Genomic DNA, 20920 nt, shown 5'->3' on the forward strand with positions numbered 1-20920 from the left:
TCTATGCTATGTTCCATCTCATTGATGTTCCAACTTGGATTACCCCAAAAGGAGGACCAAAACAAAAACAAAAAAAATTCTTTTCTTTTTTTTTTAAATCATCATTTATGCACCCATTACTCTTTATAAAATATTTAAATTCGCGACAGCAGTTTATATAATAATCATTTTCTTGAAATAGGAAATATTTCTAATAGTAAAATTAAAACGATTGATAAGAATCTTATATTATAAATTAATTATTGATACTCTGAGCTACCAAAAAAAATAATAATTACTGATTCAATAGTTTCAAAATAATTTAAACTTGATAAATTAATAATTTTTCTATTTTTTTCAATGTGTATATATCCCTCCATTAAAATATTTTTTTTATACATTATCTCTTCACGTTTCATCATTTTCTCAAATTAAAAACACCACCACCACCCACAGAATAGAAGATATGTTCTATTGAGTGCAAGTCTCCACTTGGCGGCTTGAAGCTAAAAATCTTCCAAACTAATCATGTATGAGGAGCTAAATAGAATATAATTTTTATGGAAGATTAAATTGAGAAGCAATATGAAACAAAAAAAGAAAAAGAAAAAGACAGTTCTTACATGTAACTAAATCGAAAAATACTCCACCTCGTACAGGACCGGAATAAAGTCTACAAAAGTGACAACGGCTTTGGACTATGCAAGATTAATTATTTATCATGTAAAAAAATGGTTTTAAAAATTATTTGTCAAGAAAGCATTTGGACACCAACAGGAGTTAGATCTAACGGAAGGGACTAGTCCCTCACCGCGTGGTGAACCAAGGTTTAAATCTCTACTGGGAGAGGTGTCTATATTTAGCGCCCGACAGTGCCTCGAATAGGATTGCCTCCAACCAGAGCCTCCAATTTGACATGTACTAGCAAATATCTATCATATGGCTGTCCCAAAATTGAAAAAGCTAATAATGATTTCAAATGAGATTCATGACTCAAAATTATCATATTTTCTTGCATTCTGTGTACAAATAGTTGCCTCGGACAGTAACAACCTAAGAATACATTGACTTAACCTGATTTCAAAACCTCCAAAGTAAAATCAACTAATGAAGGAATCAATACAAATGGGCGTAAAACTATATAAAACTAGCAGCTTCACTACAACTAGTTACAGATAAACAAGATTTATCCACACATACTTACATTCAGTACAAGGCCTCACGCAAACTTCTGGTTAGAAGGCAAGGACGACTCTTTCTTGCAGATCAACTGTTGTTACTATCAAACACATCAAGACTCACTCCAGCTATCATCATCCTCACCGTCATCACTTGAAATAACCTGAAGAGTTTCCCAGTTAAATTTATCACTCACATATGATAAGCAAATAGTTCACAGTCACTAGGCTCAGAGCAAAAGGAGTGGCAGAAGAAACGAGAAGATGATTGATGAAAACCTGGCGGATGGCATTTGCTTTTTTTAAAATTGCAGCAACTTTGTCGGTTGTAAAGGGACTTGTGATATCATTTGGCCTTTCTGTTGCTGCATGCTTTTGATTGGAGGACTGTGACAATAATATTCGAAGTTAAGAAGATGAAAATAATCATCATCTGCTGCTTAAATCATTAAGAATCGAAAATGAATGCTTTTCTTCTGATTTGACGAAGAAAATCTCCCTTTTCATTCATATCCTTTTCAATTCCCGCCTGATCTCCGTTCTTCTATTCATTCATGTTACAGACTGAATCCATGAATAATGGCAAAATTCCGGATCCACCACGGTTACCTAAACATAAAGCTTTAGAGAAAAAAATAATCTATAAGATGAATACCTTGTTCCTCAGTTTACACGGAATATTGTCATTAAACTCACGATCCTCATGATCAGTTGGATTTTGCTCCACCAGGGTAGGCCTGACTTGCAATGTAGATTCTGAATTATTTGGATCATTAGTTTGTTCAGAATCTTTTGACATGCAATTTTGTTTTTCATTCATCATGTCCGACCGCTGATTTGGAGGAAGAGGCGGTGCCAGTGGTATAGACTCAGAATGACCTTGCAATTTGAGATTATTATCGCCATCAGAATGCTTGTTACATTCTTTTCCAGGAACGGGGTCCATCGTATCAAAGCTAGGAAAATCAAGTAAATGCCCAGATAAAGAAGGTTCTGCACTATCCTGAGTAAGCATATGTTCACTTTCCAAATTGATATCAACATTGGTCACTCCTCTGACTTCTCGGGAACTTGACTTCGATTCAATTAATGATACTCTGTGAGATGAATCATATACCCCATCGCCACTGATATCAGGAGTATCATCAGACTCCCACTGATCGGAATTATAGTCAGAGTGAGGACTAAGACAATCATCTGACACAAAAGGAGTTGATCTACAAAAAGTATCGTCATCATCTGAATTGAAGCCCGACTCATGCACAAAAATGGAATGCTCTGGGACTAACCGGAATGAAGGAAACGTGTCCCTTGTACTCTCGCCATGATTACTCGCATCAGGAAATTTCAGTTTTAGTTTGAAGGTCTCAAACCCATCAACAGGACAGAAGGATATTTTCATATGTTCAAGTGGAGGAGAAGGAGGTGGTGAACAGATAGGATAATCATAACTAACTTTCTCTTTGAAGGTTGTCTCAGGAAGTGACTGCTGTACAGTGCTATTTTGTCCACTCTGCTCCAATAAGCCAGTTTTCACAGAATTATCAGGTCCAGATTTTTCATCAAATGAAACGTTCCGATAAAAGCTATTTATAAGTAATTTATGACCAAGCCCAAACAGCAGAGGTGAATTTAGCCCACTTCCCTTAATAGGTTCAGTACAACCTGTGTGGGTAACTGGGACAGCGGTTCCAGGGGTGGATATCCTGTTTTTATCAAAATCTTCATTATCTTGACCATGTCTACAGCTCTGCCAATGACAGTTAGATGTCTTTCCAGAGACACAAGAAGCTTGATCATCACACTGTGATACTAAGCATCTAGAACTTGGTTCCTTTTTTTGATTTAGTTCAGCAACCTTTGACAAATCTTCTTCCTCTCTATATTCATCGCTCTTTGACATTGAATTATGACTCGAAACACCATCTGTATCATTTGTTGAAGTCATGAGCCCATGATTTACAGAACTCGGCGTGATAAAATCAGGTGGTTTTGATGGCTCAAGTCCCAATAATCCACCATTAGTCCATAACCCAATTGAAGGATCACTAGCAGGCTCTGAAGGAGTCTCTTTACTTTTGTAAACATTACTGTCAACGCTATCTGCTTCTTTGTCTGGTAAATCAGAATTTTTAGAACCAGATGATATATGAGTTTCAATGGATGCTGACACTATATCATGACGAGTATGATCATCTCCCAAGGGATTGGTGCCTCCCAAGTGGTTCGAAACAGAATTTCCCTCAATGTGAGGCAACTGTTCATGGATGGTACTCACAGAACCATGAGAGTCAGCTAAATTCATGGTCCTTTCAAAGTTAACAGGATCACCTGATGGATCAATTTCAACGGATGCTGATACAGAATCATTAAGTGTGGGGTAATCCCCCAAGGGATTGGTGCCTACAGAGCAATCTAAAACAGAGTTTCTGCATACGTGAGATACCTGTTCATAGATGGTACCTTGAGGGGCAAGAGAATCAGCTGAATTCTTGATCGTTTCTGAATTAACAAAACCATCTGGTTGAACATTCTCACTGGATGCTGACAGTGAGTCATTATGAGCATCGTCAAAAACAGAATTTCCACAGATATGAGGCACCTCTTCACCGATAGGATACTCAGAGGCATCACTTAAACTCTCAGTCCTCTCTCTGTTAACGATAACATTTGATTGAACAGGCTCAATGGACACTGACACTGCATCATCGAGAATATGAACATCATCTAAGGAATTGGGGCCTGCGGAGCAGTCCAAAACATAATTTGCAGGTTGCTCAGGCTCCTGTTCATGGGTGGGAGAGACATGAGAATCAACTAAAGTCATTTTACTTTCTAGGCTTACAGGAGCATTTGATGGAACAGTTTCAGTGGATGTTGACACTGGGTCATCAAGAGAACAGGTAGCATCCAAAGGATTTGGGCCCGCAGAGCAGTCCAAAACAGCATTTCCACATGTGTCAGGAACTGGTTCATGGATGGGGCTCCCAGAGTCACAAGGAGCAAGTAAAATCTTAGTCCTTTCAGGAAAATCTGATTGAACTGGATCTCTTAAACTACTTAAATGTCTCTCTGATATGTGAGGAGGAATTTCTTGCAGGGTTTCAGGGAAATCAAAACCTCTTTCTTTGTTCAATGAAACATTGGACATAGTATGAGCAAAGACATTGTAAAAATCATGGTCTAGCACAGTAGAAACAGCTCCCACTTCATTTTCCATGACCTCAGAAGACAGATGAGACATGAACTCCTCTGCCTCTTGTTTTGTTTCGCAATCAAGATCATTTTCAGATTCCGATTCGATGGTGTTAAGAGCATCCAAGTAATTATCAGGTTCGCTATCAGTTTCATCTGTTTGGACCCTGCTGGAGAGTGGTTTTAGGTTTCTTTCCTCTCCATATAAGGAAACACTTTGATCACTATTTTCTGCGGCAACAGGTTTATCTTCATGCATATGTAGGTCCTGTATTTCATCAAGGACCTCTGGAATTTCATCTCTATCGTACCACTGACTTTCAGAACCCACTATCTCTTCCTTTTCATCCCATGTAAGACCAGCAGAAGTAGAGGCAATTTGCTTGTCGAATGAACCTTGGGAAAAACTATAATCTATAGTAGAAGATGGAGACTGAAAAGCATCAGTTTTCTGTGTCAACATAGAAGAGGGTGATTCCTTGCATTCCTGCTCATCAAATTGCACAGAATTACATCGCTGAAAACCACATTCAATGTAGCCAGCATCAGCCCTTGAATCAACAGAATAAGAATGATCCTCCGGATCTGATTCCAGCTCCATGTCAGCTGTTTGTGAGGAAGAAGCTTGCCCGTCAACATGTGAAGGAAACTGCACTCTGTGAATCATGCATCATCATCACGTGATTGATTATTAAGAATTAGTAACATGACATAGATGTATATATCTGCAATCCATGAAAGGATGTTGTACCTGCTGTCATTGTTATGCATTTGTTCACCCTGCAGAGTTTCTCCATTTCTTCGTGACAAACTTTTCCTCTCTCCAGCATCAGCTCTTGGATCAACAGAATAAGAACGATCCTCCAGATCTGGTTCCAGCACCACATCAGTTGTCTGAGAGGAAAAAGTTCGCCTGTTGACATGCAAAGCAAATTGCATTCAGTCAATCATACATCATCATCATGTGATTGATTATTAAGAATTAGTAACATGACATATATATGATATATATATCTGAACTCCATGAAAGGATGTTGTACCTGCTGTCGCTGCTATGCATTTGTTCACACTGCAGAGTTTCTCCATTTCTTCGTGACAAACTTTTCCTCAGTCCAACATCAGCTCTTGGATCAACAGAATAAGAAAGATCCTCCAGATCTGGTTCCAGCACCACGTCAGTTGTTTGAGAGGAAGAAGTTTGCCTGTTGACATGCGAAGCAAATTGCATTCAGTGAATCATACATCATCTTCATGTGATTGGCTGAGAATAAGTAACATGACATATACAATATATATCTGCAATCCATGAAAGGATGTTGTACCTGCTGTCATTGCTATGCATCTGTTCATCCTGCAGGGTTTGTCCATCTCTTCGCAATAAACTTTTCCTTTGTCCAACATCAGCTCTTGGATCAATAGAAAAAGAATGATCCTCCAGATCTGGTTCCAGCACCACATCAGTTGTTTGGGAGGAAGAAGTTCGCCTGTTGACATTCGAAGCAAATTGCATTCTGTGAATCATACACCATCATCATGTGATTGATTATTAAGAATTAGTGACATGACATGTATACGTGCGCAATCCATGAAAGGATGTTGTACCTGCTGTCATTGCTATGCATTTGTTCATCCTGCAGGGTTTGTCCATTTCTTCGCAATAAACTTTTCCTCTGTCCAACATCAGCTCTTGGATCAATAGAAAAGGAATGATCCTCCAGATCTGGTTCCAGCACCACATCAGTTGTTTGTGAGGAAGAAGTTCGCCTGTTGACATTCGAAGCAAATTGCATTCTGTGAATCATGCATCATCATCATGTGATTGATTATTAAGAATTAGTGACATGACATATATACGTGCACAATCCATGAAAGGATTTGTACCTGCTGTCACTGCTATGCATTTGTTCACCCTGCGGAGTTTCTCCATTTCTTCGCAATAAACTTTTCCTCTGTCCAACATCAGCTCTTGGATCAATAGAAAAGGAATGATCCTCCGGATCTGGTTCCAGCACCACATCAGTTGTTTGTGAGGAAGAAGTTCGCCTGTTGACATTCAAAGCAAATTGCATTCTGTGAATCATGCATCATCATCATGTGATTGATTATTAAGAATTAGTAACATGACATGTATACGTGCGCAATCCATGAAAGGATGTTGTACCTGCTGTCACTGCTATGCATCTGTTCATCCTGCAGGGTTTGTCCATCTCTTCGCAATAAACTTTTCCTTTGTCCAACATCAGCTCTTGGATCAATAGAAAAAGAATGATCCTCCAGATCTGGTTCCAGCACCACATCAGTTGTTTGTGAGGAAGAAGTTCGCCTGTTGGCATTCGAAGCAAATTGCATTCTGTGAATCATGCATCATCATCGTGTGATTGATTATTAAGAATTAGTGACATGACATATATACGTGCGCAATCCATGAAAGGATGTTGTACCTGCTGTCACTGCTATGCATTTGTTCACCCTGCGGAGTTTCTCCATTTCTTTGCAATAAACTTTTCCTCTGTCCAACATCAGCTCCTGGATCAACAGAATAAGAATGATCCTCCAGATCTGATTCCAGCACCACGTCAGTTGTTTGTGAGGAAGAAGTTTGCCTATGGACATGCAAAGCAAATCGCATTCTATGAATCATACATCATCATGTGATTGATAATTAAGAATTACTAACATGACACATATATCTTTGCAATCCATGAAACAATGTTTTACCTGCCACGTTTGCTATGCATTTGTTCACCCTGCAGAGTTTCTCCATTTCTTCGTGATGGCCTTTTCTTCTGTCCAACATATTTCCCATAATTACCAAGACATTGGTTGAAGAGTATCTATATATCTAATAATCCTATTAGAAACCATGGCTCATGAATATATTTTGAATTTGATTAGATATATTTCGCTCCGTGCATTTTGCAGAGGCCTGCCTCTAGTTTGGATGAAGTACAACAAGAATGCTCCAAACAGTAAAGTACCTTGCTTCTACTAGTTTTCCTAGATCTTTCAGTTTTCTCGCTGCGTGCTTCATCTGAATCTGCTGGTGCTCTCTTGAAGAAAGTTGGATCTGAATATCTTCTTAAACAAGATCCTGGGCCACCAGTATCGAATCTGAATGATATCAAGGAATTAGTTCATCAGCTAGAAATTGAACTAAATTTTAGATGGTTTACTTGACTTTGTTAACAGTAGTTACCACCTTCTAACACCCGGTGGGGGAGTAAAGGAGAAAAACAGGACAAAGCAAGTTTCAGGAAAATGACTAAATGAACAGGAAAAAAAATTAGTATAGTTGTTTGACATTACTATGCAGAAACTAATTCAAGATGTACTATTAAACCATACTAACCGTGTTCAAACCAAAAATGAGAGGACAGAGAAGTCAAATGAACATGTGACGTACTTATCAAGCAAGTGCAGTTGTGGAGGATCCCGGCATTCTTCATATGAATCCACAATAAATTGTGGCAAGTCATTGTAAATGAAATGATTTTGTTCAGGTTTTGCACGACTGTGCCATTCACAACCTGAAAGGGCAAATGCTCTCATTAAGTTCTCCCATATTATCTAGATTCTTGATATTAAAATGTTTATCAAAAGGCACACTGAATTTCCAAAGAATATACTTGGCCCAAAAAAACCAAAGAAGAAGAAGAAGGAGAATTCAAAGAATAAAATGAAGAATATAATAGCCCATATGCTAGAATGGGCGACCTATACTTAAAGTTAGTTAACAGAAACAATGTGAAGTTATTCTACTGCCACTTGAATGCACAAATATGTGCTGAACGAGCCAAATTGTAATTCGAAGAGGCTCAAATGGTACTCTTAGTGATATAGCATGCTTCAGAGGCAAAACTTTCACAGTTTGAGTTTGGGCTTCTTGCACAGTTGTTATATGCCTTTTGGCTTCCATAACAACAAAACCAAAAATTACTAACAAGTGTTGATCTAAAATCTAACGCACGGTACCTGAAAGCAACAGTCAAGCAGCTAACTAACTAGTAACAACAAAAAATTAACTACTTAACTCTTATTATCCCCAACAACACATAAAAATATCACCTGGAAAGGAAACACAACTTTCTGCAATATATAAAATTCCGAAATAAGTTTAAGACCATTGTCTAAAAGAGAAGTTATGCCAAATCGAAATCAGGCAAATGCGGTTATAACTCATATGATATGTACCGGCTGTGTAAGCAAAATGTATGTGGCTTGTTTGTGTCAATATGGCCTTTTCCAGTGGAGGAAGAGCAGCTTCAATATTTTGAGCACGAAGCATCAATTTATGGCTCCGAGAAGCTGTGGTAACTACTTGCTCCTGCAGGCCATGAAAAACCTCCGCTGCAAAGCTTCATTCATGAAGCTTGCTAGTTAGACGTTGACACAAATTTCCAAAAGGAGCACTAGTAGTACATGAGATTCGATTGGCAACATAAAGTTAATAGAAGACATAGATTCCAGAAGCAAGTATAACACTGCCATAATGATAGGAACTTTTTATAATCATACTATAAAGTGAGGCGCATTCTGAAAAGGAGATAGAGGATAGCAGAGGAAAAGACTGGGCATGAGGAGAGAAAAAATAGAGAGAAATATCCGACACAGAATAAAGTTAGTTATTCTGCTCAATATTCTAAACCAAATTCATAAAATTTCAATAATTATTTATTTATCAGACAATAGATAGTAGACAGTAGACTGGATTCCACATATGTTCAGTCCCATTATAATCAGGATCAAATATTTTCAACTTCCTTTGAGGTCCAATCTGATGTGCATCACAAAGGGTGTACTCACAGATAGAGACCAAAATTGATTGGCAGTTCATCTTATAACTGCGATCACCAGAACTTCTGTTTTTCATCGAACAGGTGGTTTGCATGTACATATCTGAATGCTGTTTCTGTGCAATTTCTTCGTGCTATCTAATTCCTCTCATTTGAAATAGACAGCACAGTGCCACTCTTACCGAAATCACAGTAGAATTGCAATTTTTCACATTATTCTTCCTACTGACCATTGCCCCCGCTGAACGTCCGAAATTGTTAAGAGACGAGAAACAGACTGTGCTAATCCAAAAGCAGCCAAAGTATTTGATGAATTGGATATTTGAACTGATAAGCCATCCAACACGCTTAGGTCCCTCAAATGAAACGGCTCAAAAAACTGACAATTTTTCATCGTATCAACTGAAATTTAACCCAAGCCAAGACAGATATCAACTTCAACGACTAGGTGACATTTTAGTTCCTCTCTGACTACAACATCCGCCATATTTGCTAGTAGCTAAACTACCTTTCTCGTAAAGCGGTAACCTACAACTCAGATTAAGTGTCGAAATTGCAGAAATTTATGACCCCATTTACCAATGAAATACCAAAAGGGTTCAAATTTCACACACAGTGCACCTGTTTGAGCAAAAAGAGAATTTCATAGAGAAGATTAAAGAAAACATACTCAGCAAGATCACCCAGTTGCCTCAGGATCCCCACAAGGCCAGCCACAACGACACCATCCAGCACAGCCTTTGGATCTTCCCTGCTGGTCCTTTTGTACAGCTCGGGCCGCCCCAGGCCGTACTCATTCCGAACCTGCACCCTTACTAGCGGCATATTCTCCCCCTCTCCCTCACACACAGAAGCTGAAGCACAGAACTTTGCTAATATGTAATGAGTAAATGAATGTGAGCTAGCAATAAATGAATGAAGATGACGGGGGGAAGGTGGAAAATTCTTCCAACTTTAGAGAGAAAAAGAGAACGGATGAGGAGGGGTGGGAGCAACTTAACTGCCCAAGAGAAGAACAGAGAGTAAGGAACGGGCTATGAGAATCGGTTAGCCAGACGGAGAAGGAGATTGCCAACTCCGCAAGCCATTCTTGAACGGAAATCGCAGTTAGTACAGTGAGAGCAACAGCGCCTTCAAAAGCACCAAAATAGCCTCCAACTTTGAGAGAATGACTTGGGTGTCCTAAAGTGGTGGGACAACCTTGAATTTGAAATGACGGTTCAGGGCCGGAGCTTCCAGCGGTACCGATGAGCTGCGGGAAGCGACGGAGGCACACCTAAACACAAAGATTTGGTCAAAATGGTAAATTGACATCACCGAAATCAATACGGTAGATGAACTGGGAATTGCATACGCACAGAGACACACTGCTACAAGAAAGTGTTAGAGATAATTGAGAGAAAGTGATGTTCATGAACATGAGGAAAAAAGGTGCTTCTAGTGACAAATGTATCAGATTCAATGGTGATTATAGCTTCTAAGGATCAGATCGATCCACAGATACGAAGTGGGGAAAGATCTTAATTATGTAGAGCCATTCTTGATGTAAGTACGCCATGAGGGGGAAAAAAATACGCCCGTTGCCTAAATGAATAAGCATATAAATTGAGTTTGATAGTGATGTAAAATTATTTAATAATTAGAGTATTTATATTGCAGTAAATTGTTGTTTAACAACTTATCAACACAGACATCTATAAATATGCTTAAATTTGTTTTGATTATCTTCTAATTTTATTGGATAAAATTAATGTTATCATTATAATTTAAAATTAAAATATTTGTTTGCAACTATCTAATTTTCTTTCTTAATCTTTTGCTTTATTTAATATTTAACGTTTATGTTTATCTTGAATTGATATTGTTATGTTTATATTTTGTAATCAGATTAGATTAATTGAATTGAAGCTTCAATAATGGGACAAAATTTTCAAAGAAATCCAAATATGGGAGGACAAATTCTCTGCAAATCTGGGCACTATGCTGCCAAGTCCAGTAAACGGCGCATGGCGACGGTGAATAAATAATTTCTGAATGCAGAAATGCGGATCTTTGTCTTTTAATTATTTATTATTATTAATATTCTGAATACATTCAGGTTGTTTTAGCTGATGTAATGAAGAACACTAATTTATTTGCTGGCATCATTCATACATTAAATTTCAGGTTTTCGGGAAACAAGGGGTCATATGTGTAAATGTTAATATTGTTAACACTCATATTCTTACTTATAACATTGCATATTAATAAATACATTAAATGATAAAAAAATTTAATTTTATCTTTATTAATTTTTTTTCTCTATATTCACGAATCATCCTTCAATCTTTTCTTTTTTTTCCTTTCCAATAATAATTAAATAAAATTAAAAATAAAAATAAATATTAAACATACTGCAAGTGATTCATATTTAAGACCAAAATTTGTCTATTAGGTAACTTATATTTAAGATGGGGAGGGTAATATTTTGAATAAAAGAAAGAGAAGGATATTATTATAATATTGAAAGACAGGTTGTTTGAGTGTTTATAGGAAGAATCTTTGCCATGATTAAAGGTTTTGCTGACTGCAACATAGCTAAAGAAGATTAATTGTTTCCTATATATTCATTCACTTTTTCTGGGCATCATTCAGATTTCAGACAATTCCAGAACTTGAATGTGCCACTGCTTTTCATTTCTTTTCTTTTCCAGTGGCTTTGATTAATATATAATTCCTTCTTTTATGCGATAAGCATGCTTTGTGATCATTAATTTGGGAAACCAGAAAATTAAAGCATATACCATATAAATCATTCTCTTAGTCATATTTTCATGAGAAAGCTGGCCATTTTAATCTAAAATTAAATAACATCACTCTTATAACAAAATGAGAAAATCATATACATTAAACAAAGGAAAAATAAAACCACACAAGAACTCTCCAACAGTGAAAAAGAACGCAACAAAGCGAGACCCTTGGCTTTCTTAAAGAGTGATCAAAACCTGCAACTTTAAGAGATGACACGAAGAGACAAGATAATTTTATCAAACCTTCCAGCACACTACTTCATAATAATCTAAAAAACCCTTTATACAGATTTTAGAACTACAAGAGCTAACAGACACAAATTAATTAAACTTGTATATTTTCTATTACATTCCTGCGAATTAAATTACGTGATGGCTACAAGGCTATCTTGTATTGTGGGAATCAAAGAAGTTTGAGGTTGCGTCGACATGCTGTATTGAGACGGCACAGGATACAGAAGCTTGTCTCTTGCGATGATACATGGAGGTGACTCTGATCTAAATTACTAATGTCGATCTCTTTCTACTCATGCAGCTAATAACAAGAGAGTATATGTTCAGTGATTTTAATTTTCTGTCCCAAAATAACAAACCAACTAGATTCCAATTCCATCAGTCTTTTCTCTGTGCTTATTGTTACTTAGCTTCAGTATTGACTGTTACAACCATTATTTACGAGTCAGTCTGATGCAGGCTTCAAGTAGCATATATAGTCCAAGTGTAAGAAATCTAAGCTATAAAACATGGGCTAGCTCTAAGAATGAATGTTTCGCCCAATCAGGCCCAAATCGCATGCCTAATGGTGAATTCGGTGGTTTGATTTCTTGAGGACTAGCTTGAACCTTTGCACCGAGAGAGACGGCAAATACTTTATAAAGGGGTCAAAGAATCCACCATAAAGTGAGGGCATCCTCCTGTATGTTGGATGTCTGCAAGTAATGATATGTACTATATACGTTACTAGCTAGGTAGTAATTAAAGTTTAAAATGATACTATAAAGTTTTAAGAATATTTCCCCCCTTTCATGGACGAGGTCACATGTATAAAAGATATAAGCTCGTCAATCACAGCCCCCTTATTCAGAAAAATTGGAGTGTGATTTACGAGGTCTAGGGCTTTTTCTTCAATAAGCGATTTGAATAATTGAATTTGGTGGAAATTTGTTGATCATTGATTACTATGCATTTGTCTTTATGGATAAAATGCTGATATATGGCGCATTTAATTTCCACTGTTGGCGAAGAATATATTAATACTGTGTTCTTATGATGAAATGATAAATAATGACGATCAACAAAGACATATATTCCTGGGATGCAGAACATGCATTTGTCTGAGAAAGACTAGGCAGACTGCGAGATTTAGATTACAATTTGGGTTTTCAAAATTTCCCTTTTCAACTAATCACAAAGAAATGGGGAATATAAGAAGGGTGCTCTTGTTTGTAATTTTAGCAACGCAGCTTTGGCCTTCTACTTTTCTCCCTTGCCCATTTGAGTCTCCGTTATGTTTCTTCTTTTCAATTAAAAGGAAAACAAGTCTTTAATTTCACTCCACAACAGAAATAATAGAATAATGAAACAAGTCTAGTTAATCCCATAATACTTTGTTTTTATAAATAATACTTTCGCCTTAGGGATATACTCCTCCGGTCCTTATTATAAGACCCAATTTGACTTTTTATTTGGTCCTAATTATAAGACCCAATCCATTTTGTCTCTTATATTTATGCATTTTTTTCCAAGATAATCCTTCTAATAATGATAGTTTTAGCCAATATACTTAATTAGCAAGGATATTTTAGGAATGACAATACTTATTTATTATAAATAACCAACTTAACTTACTTCCTTAATCTCCTCAAATAAGTCAATTGGGTCTTATAATTAAGACCGGAGGAGTATATTCAAATTAAATTACATGATTATACTTTGTCCCAAATGCATTAATTGGTATATATTTGGAATTTGGAAGCTATTATATATCCTTTAAGAAATTCAATCTCGAGTTATCATTCATTTTGGCGCTTTAAGTTCATATTTTACACTAGGACGTACATTTAACCCAACTTGCAAATTGTAATGCTGAAACATTTTTTCCATCAAACATATGGGCCTCCTAGTATATCTGCACAATAGTGCTTCTTGGCTTTAGCTCTTGGCAAGCAGGGGACAATATTTCAAATTGTTGTTAATAATGGCTAATTTGATGAGCATCTTGAGGAATATAGACATTCTCAACAGCCTGCTAAATTTGAAGACATTAGGAGGTAGATTTCTTTTTTGACTACAGTAATAACTAAACTCGGTTAGGAAACTTAAAGATGAAAGTTAAAATGAATTTGGCATGTAAAATAAAATAATGAATAAAAGTAAAAAATGCATATAAGATGAGACAGGATGATCCGATGGCCAAGTTATATCATTGTATTTGAGTTTGTCATGATTTTACTACGTCCCGTCCCAACCTGATCAGGATAGATAAATGTGGGTCTCGGATCTCCGTGCACCGCTAACACCCCGTTTAAAAAAATAAGGAATAGTAGTATAGTAATATGGAAAAGTGTGAGAAGGGAAATTAAAGTTGAGTGGTGAAGGAGGAATAAATAAAGCGTTGAATATAAACAGGAGGGGTGTAGACTCTGGAGGAGTGAAAATGAATATTAAGGAGACAATATCTCCAAGAGTGGGGGCCATTTCACGTGGATTTGCTTAATATTCTTTAGTTAGGTTAAGGGGTTTAATTTATTAAATTAAAGGCATCTAATCTCTAATTAAATCAAACTGTGTCTACTTTTCTAGTTCTATTTATAAGTTACTTTTAACATATTTCACACGGACCAAAAAAAATCTTAAACTTTATTAACTCTCATTTAAAATTTAATAACGTTTCAATTTTATTTTTGTTTAATATATATTATACCTTATGTAAACAAAGTGAACACAATAATAAATGAAGGGCAAGATTGCACATCCATCAAAAAATTTTCTCAGTATCCTATAAATAAGATTAAAAATATCTTCTTTTTTTGTCTTATAAATAGGACTAAGAGAGTACATTTTAATTTTGAATAGCCCAACCAGCGCCTCCATCTCCACTATACCTTCTCTCTCTCTTTCTTTTCTTTTGTGTGTTTCTTTTTTATAAAAGCAATTCATATTGAGGGCACATTGGCCATATGTGTGTGTCTTTGCTTTTCTATCGACCTCTCAATAATATATATTCGATACTACTCCCGGATCCTCAATATAATATTTAATTTATAGTTTGGACTACAAACTATTTACTGAAAATAGTGTTTTAATTTATAATCCTGTTAAAAATTGTCTTCACTGCTTTGCATATAAATCCATTTAAATTATTTTAATTTGTTATTATAAAATAGATTTTTTAAGGTTTTAACAAAAATTGGATAAATTTGTTTTAACGTAAGTTATTTTATATGTTTCTGGGATAAAAATTAGATGCAAAAGATGCTCAGAGAAACTATTTATTTAACAAATGTGAGATAGATATCCTCACAGCATCCAATTAAATTAAGCTCTCCAATCCTTAAAATGACAAACATTATGGTCTGTTTTAATTTAATATGTTATGTTTATTAAAATATTTAACACTCATTTTTACTTTTTAATGAGCTAATTTATTGAATATACACATAAAAAAATATCTAAATAATTATATATATGCATATAAATTCTTTTATTCGCATTTTAAAACTTTAAAAATTATCTTTTATATATATAGTTATCCGATACAAATAGTAGCGTTTACTCTCACAGCCCATAATCATAAGCTTATTAAACTAATTAATGTGGTGTGAAAATTTGCAATTTCAAAATTATAGTAGCGTTTTCATAAGCCGTCGTTCATAATTGAGATCAAGTTACTTGTTAACGAACGCGCGGAGGCTTAAATAAATTTATTAATTCAGTCATTTGAAAATGGAATCATGAAAACAAGCGAAGTTGATTAAATTTAATGGTTCTGGTTTAATAGTTTTCAGACAACAAATTAATGTGTACGGTAAAAACTTGATCTAAATGATTTAATTAGAACTACCATGGAGGCCGAATATGTGTTTTATATATATATATATATATATATATCTCAGATTAATCAACATATATTTCTTTTACAAATAATAAATTTAAGGAGTAACTATATAACAAGATGTAGATTTCGAATCCACTTGATTATCTGGATCAAAATGGGTTGATATGTTGATCTTGCGGTATAACTTCGTAAATGAATTGACTTAAACCTGTGCAAGCTGGATCTTTTATCTTTATTTAAAGTGTGTGTGTGTGTGTCTCTCTCTCTCTCTATATATATATAAGAATAAAAGTTACTGTTAATTTCCCCGTATGTGCGATCGCAAATAGACGAATTAATGGTGCCACATCAATATCTCAGATGGAAAGCTTAAATTAGACGCGAAGAGGGGCCAAGTTGATATTAAATAGTCAACTTTTATGAATATATAGCTTGAGGGGCATAATTTATATCTTTTCATATCCTAAATATAAAAACTAGTTTGATTTTTAATTTTGTCCTAAATATAAGATCCCAATTCATTTTTTCTTTCATATTTATCTATTTTTTCTAAAGTAATCTTTATAGTAATTGCACATATTAAAAGTTTCATCAAAATGTAGTTTTAGCTAATACACATGATTAGCAAGGGTATTATAGAAAAAAAACTTATTTATTACAAATAGCTAACTTAACTAATTTTTTTAATCTCTCAAAATTAGTCAATTAGGACTTATATTAAAGAGTAATATATATTATTACAGATTGAGGGTTTTAACTTTATCAATATGATCCGTTGAGCTCCTAGGGCTCGCCCTAGGCTAATATGATGGCAAAATAAAGACTTTTATAATTTGGTTGCTTGGCACAACCAAGACATTGATAAATTTATAGCAAAAGGTTCACGGACTTAAAGGAGGAACAAATTAAAGGGCCTCTCATCATGCACCTATTTATATGCAGTAAAGGCCATATTGATGAGCCTATAGCTAGTTATATGTTCTTTTTATTCTAAATATAAGATTTATTTCATAGTGTAATCCATGTTATAAAATATGTTTTACATTTAGGACTGGAGGGAATATATCATACCATTATATTCACAAACCCAACATTATTTCAACCTGCTGATGAAATTCCCATAAATCTTTCGTAATCAGAGGTTATCAATCGCATCCAAAAGGGTAAAACTTATTATATCTGCCAAATAAATGATATAAAAATACAAGGATAAGGTTTATTGAAGTTTCGTATGTTTGAACATGTTGACTTTTTTGCTAATGCTAATGTTATACTACATTCAGTCTTAATTATAAAACCTTATTTATAGTCTACAAACGAGATCTTATAATTAAGACTTGAGGCATTAATATAATTCACATAACTTACAAAAATAGAAGTTGGTTAATTTAATGTAAACAAACGTGTAATCGCATTAGTAACCAATGCTTTTCAGAGACAAGACCTTGACTTTATTGGAGCTGTTCAATTGCAGAGTGAATGAAACGCGTGTGGGTGTGTAATTAACCCTATATAGGAACCGTGGCTAATGTAATTATGTGGTTGTGTGTGAATGTATGTATATATGAGCTTTTTCAGGTGTTGCTTTAGCTTTTTGCAGGGAATAATGTTGGGTGCGCGTGAGATCGGATCTGGCCAATGATGGAGAAATGCAGGGAAACGATGAGGCAATGAATGAAGAGAAATGGAGGATCTTTGAATTGAATCGATGAAATCCAGAAAAATTTTACTATTTTTGGGCGGCTTTGCTCGTCGGAAAGTACATTTATTCCACAGGGTAGGCCAATATACATATCAACAAAGGAGCTAGACAAGACTATGTGAAAGCTTGTGTCCAAACTTCAACCAACACCATAATGCCTTATCGGGACACCTGTGTAGGGGAACCTCATGGACCCCAATATATATATATATATATATATATGTATATCTCACTTCCTCTCCCTCCTAACACTAACTGATCTTTGACTCTTTCATATGTTACCTTCGCTCTTATAATTAGGACCGAAGGCAGTACATATATATTTTTTATAAGCTAATTTCATCTCTTACATAATTACTATAAATGAGGTCTTATAATTAGGACAAGAGATTATATATATATCTTTTATAAACTAATTCCATCTCTTGTATAATTTCTTTAATCCTACATAGTTTGATTCCAATGTTAATTTTTTATATATATAACATCCTCACTCTTGTATTTTACTAGCCAGATGTATGTTTGTGAGTGAATGAAAGACAAATACCAACCTTTTTTTCATTAAGCACATGTGTCTTTCTAATTAAAAAAAATCACGTTTTAGGTACAATCAGGTATCTTTCTGACAAAAATTCAAATATTGATTTGTTATATTACGGGAGATTAGCTTTGCTAGACTCAATTTCCATTATTGACAAGCACCAACTTTTTTTTTTTAGATTTTTCCCTCCGGTATTCCACATTCAAAGGATGCAGACTAATCCGGAGTCACTCCCAGGTAGGGACTTTTCAGGATTCGAGCCAAGACATGGTGAGTACGTGGCGTCTTACCTTCCCCTTATTGACAAGCACCAACTTTTGACAACGTATAAATGCGTCTCAAGATTAAGGTTTGTTAGAGTCACGATTCAACAAACTTGAGGACTCCACGTTTCATTTGAATCTGGGCCAAATTAAAATGCTTCACAGGACAGCAGCCATAGGAATATTTATTAATTGGGTATAGATGAATCGTTTGTAATATCAGGTATTATTGTGTTTCTTTTATTTAATTTGCAATATTATATAGCTTGGAACTTGTCCTCGATCAGATCGAGTACGTACTAGGAAATTTAATTGGCTGGATATAAAGTGGCCGGGGGTTAGCTTCTCTAGGGGCAATATTGTACTGAACCAATTGACCCTTGCCTGTGCTTGATTACCGTATTATCTTACCCCTAATTTATAAAAAAAAGTTCACAATGTACTAGAACACCACTCCGATTATTTGTTTTCTATGACTATTTTGCCCTTGTTTTTATCTTCTTCACCGCTCGCTAACTGTCTCGCATCAGATTCTCTGTGAATCCAAGCGTGATGGCGGACTAAACGTCTACTACCTGTGCCTCTACTCTTATTTAATAATTTTTGAATTTATTTTAACATTTAATGTGTTTTTTTAATCATTTCTGGAGACGTTAGAAATTGACTTGAAATGAATTATTTTCTTGTGGAGAAAACATTACTTCTCTTCTAAGTTTTAAATGTATGAGCCTAGTTTTTATCCTAAATGTAAAATATTAATCCATTTTACATATCCTATCTATCATTTTTTCTAAATTAATTTATTTATCACATAAACTTGTATATGGTCTAATGAGGCAAAGAGATGTTTTAGATTATTATATCACATTTGTTAAAATTATTAAATAATTTAATTAATTTTTAATCTATTCAAATTAGTTAAATAGTTACTATCCCCAGTTTTTAATATATAAAAGCTAGTTGACTAATTTGAATAAATTAAAAAAATTAGTTATGTTAATTATTTATAATAAATAGATATCATCTTTTCTAAATTATTCTTGCTAATTAAGCATATTGGTTAGAATTATTATTATTATAAAGATTACCTTGAAAAAAATGAATACATATAAGAGACAAAGTGGATTGGGGTTTTATATTTAAAACCAAAATAAAAGTCAAATATGCTCCTATATTAAGGGCAAAAGGTAGTATTATATTAAAGATAAAAGGAGCATTGTCATCAGAAAATTGAAGCTGAAGTTGCGATTCCAAAGTGCCATACGCAAAGCCAAAGGAAAAGAGTAGTGTTACCATTTCTTGCTGTTAATTATTATTGTAATATGCGTTAAAATGAAACTGTGCCCAAACCTTTCTACCGGTTTCCTCAATTTCTTTTCTGGTTTTCTTACATAGGAATTAATTTTCAGGATAACATCTTAATAATACATTTACACAAGACCATTTAATTTATTTGTGTTTGTATGTGACGGTTGATGCATATGGATATTTTTTTGGTGGGGTGATGAAGAAGGAAAAAAAAGTCTATTTATACGTACTAAATACTTTTTCCAATTCTAAATGTAGGATCTGGTGAGTTTGTTTTTATTTTAAATGTAGAAACTTGATTTTTTTTTTCACTCTTCTTGTTATTATAAAAATCTCCTACATCTTTTATGATACAGAATGTTTTGTTTAAATTATTAATTTTTTTCCATCTGGCATTCTTAACTAATCATAAAACTTCCTAGCTAATGGACCAATTATATCATTCCCCCAGCTAATGATTTATATTGAGGAAAATTTTGAAATTTTATGGAACGTTCTTAACTTCAGTAAAGTTATAAAGTTTTCGGAATTGATGCGACTCTAATATTAGATACTTAACACGAATATATAGTATAGAGGAAAGGGAGATTTTATTATTACATTGAGACTAATGAACCTGTGGGTCAGATGCACCATCCTCTAAAATTAAAAATGACAACCTATTAGAGGCAAAAATGTTAGAGACGAAAATTAAGGCAAGTCATGATGGGGAAAACTTCTGTTCAAAGGCTAATTTTCAAATGCTTATGATGCCTTATCTATTACACAGAGGGAGGTAGGGAAATCGATGTTCATCAGTTTTTACAGTGCTAAATATCCCAAAGAGGGGAAAATTAATTAAAGAAATAATAATAATAATAATAATAACTTTCATAAGGGAATTGTAGTGCCTGTGCATATATGTGTGATTTGATTTGAAAAAGATAACCCCACAGCTGTGCATGGGTTCAAATGGAGTGAGGGGGGACGATAATATTATAAGGCAGAAGTCGTTTTCCAGTGGACAATGTACTCTCTCAAACCTGACATTTAGAGCTTAAAACTCACAAACAGCATTCAAAGTTTTTATCTGCCAACCCCATACGTTTTTTACTCTTCCCAGCAAACTTTGAAAA

At 34.8% G+C, this 20920-nt stretch overlaps 1 protein-coding gene across 9 annotated transcripts; it reads right to left on the reverse strand.

Moving 5' to 3' along the window:
• Nucleotides 1-919: 919 nt before the first annotated feature.
• On the reverse strand, nucleotides 920-10531 carry LOC114722871 (protein SCAR3-like). Of its 9 annotated transcripts, none has more exons than XM_028908989.1 (15): nucleotides 9816-10531; nucleotides 8544-8707; nucleotides 7756-7879; nucleotides 7331-7463; nucleotides 7071-7138; nucleotides 6794-6955; nucleotides 6514-6675; nucleotides 6234-6395; nucleotides 5955-6143; nucleotides 5675-5863; nucleotides 5393-5554; nucleotides 5104-5265; nucleotides 1813-5008; nucleotides 1437-1544; nucleotides 920-1321 (listed from the first exon to the last, which is right to left on the reverse strand). In XM_028908989.1, the coding sequence occupies exons 1-15, from the start codon at nucleotides 9968-9970 to the stop codon at nucleotides 1271-1273; spliced, it is 5187 nt and encodes a 1728-aa protein (XP_028764822.1). In that variant the 5' UTR covers nucleotides 9971-10531; the 3' UTR covers nucleotides 920-1270. The 9 variants fall into 9 exon arrangements, with proteins under 9 accessions (XP_028764822.1, XP_028764824.1, XP_028764823.1 ...); XM_028908991.1 differs by having other exon boundaries at nucleotides 5675-5836; nucleotides 9816-10530; XM_028908990.1 differs by having other exon boundaries at nucleotides 5955-6116; nucleotides 9816-10529.
• Between the last annotated feature and the right edge of the window lie 10389 nt (nucleotides 10532-20920).

The sequence above is a fragment of the Neltuma alba genome, unplaced genomic scaffold (genome assembly GCF_004799145.2).
Source record: "Neltuma alba isolate B1F8T4 unplaced genomic scaffold, ASM479914v2 tig00012116_pilon, whole genome shotgun sequence".
NCBI lineage: Eukaryota > Viridiplantae > Streptophyta > Magnoliopsida > Fabales > Fabaceae > Neltuma > Neltuma alba.